Below are 3,850 nucleotides of genomic sequence, written 5' to 3'. Positions count from 1 at the left end.
ATTGTACCTTTTTGTCTGGCCCATGTGGCTCAGTGGTTGAGCATCGACCCATGCACTAAGAGGTCACTGGTTCAATTCCCAGTCAGGGCACATGCTCAGGTTGTGGGCTGGATCCTGGTATGGGTGTGCAGGAGGCAGCCAATTACCGATGTTGTTGTTCCTCTCTCATCAATGTTTCTATATCTCTCTCCTTCTCCCTTCCTTTCTCTCTAAGATCAATTTGTTAAAAGCATATTTAAAAAAAGATTGCAGAAAAAGTGCTTGCAAGCTGCTCCTCCCAGGGGGCCTGGGCTAAATGTTCTTGAGCATCTCCAGGAAGGCCTGCGGGGATGGTGCCTCCGCATTCTGGAAGGTGTTCTGGACTCTGCTGTACAGGATGAAGTATTTCACCTCCAGCCAGATGAACCCGAAGTGGTTCTCATCGAACAGGATGAAGACTCCAGGGAAGCGCCTGGGGTAGGTGAAGCCATGGAAGGTAACCATGTGCACGCCATAGAAACACAGCCTGCAGGTTCGGGGGAAGTTTTGGTCCCTTGAGTGCACACCCACCGGCAGAACAAACGGAACAGGCTGCTCCTCCGGAGCGGCAGCCCCGGACTCCCCGACGCTGGGCAGGGCAGGGCTCTGCCAGCCATGGCCCTGGCTTTCCTCAGTCCCATCTTCTTGCTGCTGCTGCTGCTCCCGGATCACCTGCTCATCAATCTCCCGGACCACGAGGGAGAGCTCGTTGAAGTTGCGGAAGATCTCGCCATCTCGCAGCTGGATGCGGCGCATGAGGTGGATCTCTAACGCTAACGTCTTGGTTATTCCCATGATCTTCGTGCCCCTGGCATACTTCCCATGGAAGCTGAGCATGGCAATCGTTAGGCGGTAGGCATCGTATTGGCCTTGGAAGAGGCCTGGCCTGATGAGGTCGTCCGGGTGGCGTGGCGGGAGGTAGAGGCGGCGGTAGGTCAGGCAGTCATACTGCTGTCCGTCCTCCTGTACCAGCACCCGCCCCCGTTCGTCCCAAGGCCGCGTTGGTGAATCCTTTCGGTGGTCTGTCTTGATGCACTGGATGGTGAACCTGTCCTTCTGAGTCTGCATGTGGCGGTGGTGGGGCCTGCTGTGGAGGCCTTCCATGCACTCCACCGTGGCTGGTTTCCTCTCCGTCAGGCGAATTCTGAACGAGGGCACGGATTGCATTGGGCCATCCACATGGGTGTTAAGGGAAGGCCTGCACGTCCAACCAGTAATGCATAAGCCGTCCACCACGACATTCAGCAGTGTTCTATAGCCATGATCTAGCTGCCACAAACCCAAAATGTTTCTGTATGGGAACATCTTCGCGTAGAGTTCTCGATAAGACATACCGATCATCTTCAGGTCCTGCAAGTTTTCACGAAAGCCAAACTCCTCCCGGCAGCGCCGTCTCCAGATGCTGTCGGTGTGCAGGATGTGGTGGAATTTGGTGCAGGCCAGGGCCAGGCTGGGCAGGTCGGTGCCGGGGAGCGAGGCGAAGATCTCCACCAGCATCTCCACCGGCAGGTCCTGCAGCGAGCAGCGCGGGGGCGGCGGGGCCAGCATGGGACTCGCGATTCCTCCACTCCCCGCACAGCACCAAGCTGCCGCCTCCGCCTCGACGTGCTTTTCTGCCGGGGCCAGCTTGCCGTTAACTGCTGCCATCTCAGCTGGGCGCTGGCACTCCTGACGGCACCGCTTGGCGTTGGCCGCTGCCCTCTCAGCGGGGCGCTGGCGCTTCTGATGACACCGACATCCCCTCGAAGAGCCCACGCCGCAGAGGCAAGCGCACTCCTCCATGCCTCCACGCTTAACAGCCACCACAGCGTGGGCCACCCAGCCTCAGCAGGGTTTTAAGCTGATTCGTCCCGCCCTAGATCCAGCCACGCCCCCCAGGGCCTAGCCACACCCCCTCAGAGAGGAGCCAATTGTAGGACTTTAAATCCATACCCATTAACAGTCGCCTCTGTTTTTATTAAGCATTATTTAACTATTCTAATATGATATATATCATATTTAAATACTGGAAAAGAGAAGGCAATATTATATTCAATGCAGGTGATTTGATTACTTATGTAGAACACAAAAGATTTAAAATGAAAAGAACTATATTTAAAAGAATTCATAAAGGTGGTTAGATAAAATGAATTGTTTTAAAAAGTCAGTAGCTTTCCCATGTTATCAACAAACAAATATAACAAAATGAAATAGAAAGAGAGCTCATTTACAATAACAGCCTAAGTAATAAAATACTCAGGAATTAAATTCATGAATGATGTGCAAAAATGAAACCCTTATATAGGTCTCAGGGATGGGCAATTCTAGCAGACTGAATGAAAACAATTTTGTATATGTGCATATCTGCAGTTTTCTAGGTAAAGAATCTAAAATTTCCATAAGATTCTCAAATGGCTTTTTCTAATGGTGGCAATTAAGGAAGTTTTTTTTTATCATTGCCTATAAAACAGCAGTATCTGTGTAATACCTTAATCAATAAAGAAATTAAAGATTAAAAAAATAAAATTAAATTTAAAAAAAAAAAAAGATTGCACTTTTTTCACCCTTCCCCCTGTCCTCTTGTCTTCTGGCAACCATTGGTTTTCTATAAGTCTGCTCAGTTTTGTTTTGCTTATTCATTTGTTTTGGTCTTTAGATTCCACATAGAAGTGAAATCATATGGTTTTTGCCCTTCTGTCTGATTTATTTCACTTAGCATAATAAATTAAATAAATTTAGGTCCACCCATATTGTTGCAAATGGCAAGATTTCTTCTTTATATGGCTGAGTAATATTCTATTGTGTATATGTACCACATCTTCTTTATCCAATTGTCTGTTAATGGACACAGAGGTTGCTTCCATATTGTTTAGGTTTATTCTTATACATGTCACTTTATTTGCTAATCATTTCTTCTTGCACCTAAGACCTTTCACATAGGTTTATTTTTCCTTCTTCATAAAGTACATCCTTTAATATTTCTTTTAGTATGTTGGTACCAGTCTTGATCAATTTTTATTTGTTGAGAAATGTCTTTATTTCACCCTGGTTCTTATAAAACCTTTTTTCTGGTTATATGGCCAAATGTGGCATCTAGCACGCTGAAAATATCATTCTACTCTCTTCTGTGTTCCATTATTATAGTTTTTAAAAAGCCAACTGTCAGGTCTCCCCGCGCAAAAAAACAAAAAAAAAAAAAAAAAAAAAAAAAAAAAAAGCCAACTGTCAGCATAACTGTTGCTTCTTAGGGGTTATCTGTCTTTTCTGTCTGGCTACTTTTAAGATATTTTTATCATGTGTGTGTTTGCATGTGTGTGTGATCTACGATTTTAGTATGACATGTCTAAAGGTTGTTTTCTTTTTATTTATTCTGCTTGAGGTTCATTGAGTTTATTGAATTTATGTATTTTATCAGTTCTAGAAAATTCTCCACCACTAACTCTCTGAAATAACCTGGAAACCATTTTCTTTCCTCTCCTCTGGAAGTCTGATTAAATATTATATTAAACATCACACACACACACACACACACACACACAGACACTGATAATTCTAATAACTGAAGTTTGTAAGTGTAGTTCTTATGGTTCTTGTTGATGGTGCCTTGTTTCTCCATGTGCTTCATAATCTTGAATATGTACTATTAATTGTCCTTGAATTTTTTAAATAAATCTTTATTGTTCTGATTATTACAGTTGTACCTCTTTTTCCCCCCCCATAGCTCCCCTTCACCTGGTTCCCACCCCACACCATGCCCTTACCCGCCCCCCATTGTCCTCGTCCATAGGTGTAAGATTTTTGTCCAATCTCTTCTGGCACCCCCCACACCTCCCCCCCCCACCCCCCACCCCCC

General features: G+C 45.6%; 1 protein-coding gene across 1 annotated transcript; it reads right to left on the bottom strand.

The window, feature by feature from the left end:
• Positions 1 to 291: 291 nt before the first annotated feature.
• LOC102248287 (F-box only protein 31) lies at positions 292 to 1,800 on the bottom strand. The gene is made up of 2 exons (XM_005879875.1): positions 364 to 1,800; positions 292 to 321 (listed from the first exon to the last, which is right to left on the bottom strand). The coding sequence occupies exons 1-2, from the start codon at positions 1,798 to 1,800 to the stop codon at positions 292 to 294; spliced, it is 1,467 nt and encodes a 488-aa protein (XP_005879937.1).
• Positions 1,801 to 3,850: the final 2,050 nt, after the last annotated feature.

Source organism: Myotis brandtii, unplaced genomic scaffold (assembly GCF_000412655.1).
Source record: "Myotis brandtii unplaced genomic scaffold, ASM41265v1 scaffold61, whole genome shotgun sequence".
Taxonomy (NCBI): domain Eukaryota; kingdom Metazoa; phylum Chordata; class Mammalia; order Chiroptera; family Vespertilionidae; genus Myotis; species Myotis brandtii.
Note: the sequence above shows the minus strand (reverse complement) of the source record. Positions and strands in the feature narration are given on the sequence as shown.

Coding starts and splice junctions, on each gene's coding strand:
- LOC102248287 (XM_005879875.1), bottom strand. CDS start 1,800: ATGGAGGAGTGCGCTTGCCTCTGCGGCGTGGGCTCTTCGAGGGGATGT. Junction 322..363: donor ACTTCATCCTGTACAGCAGA/GTCCAGAACACC, acceptor CCATCCCCGCAG/GCCTTCCTGGAGATGCTCAA.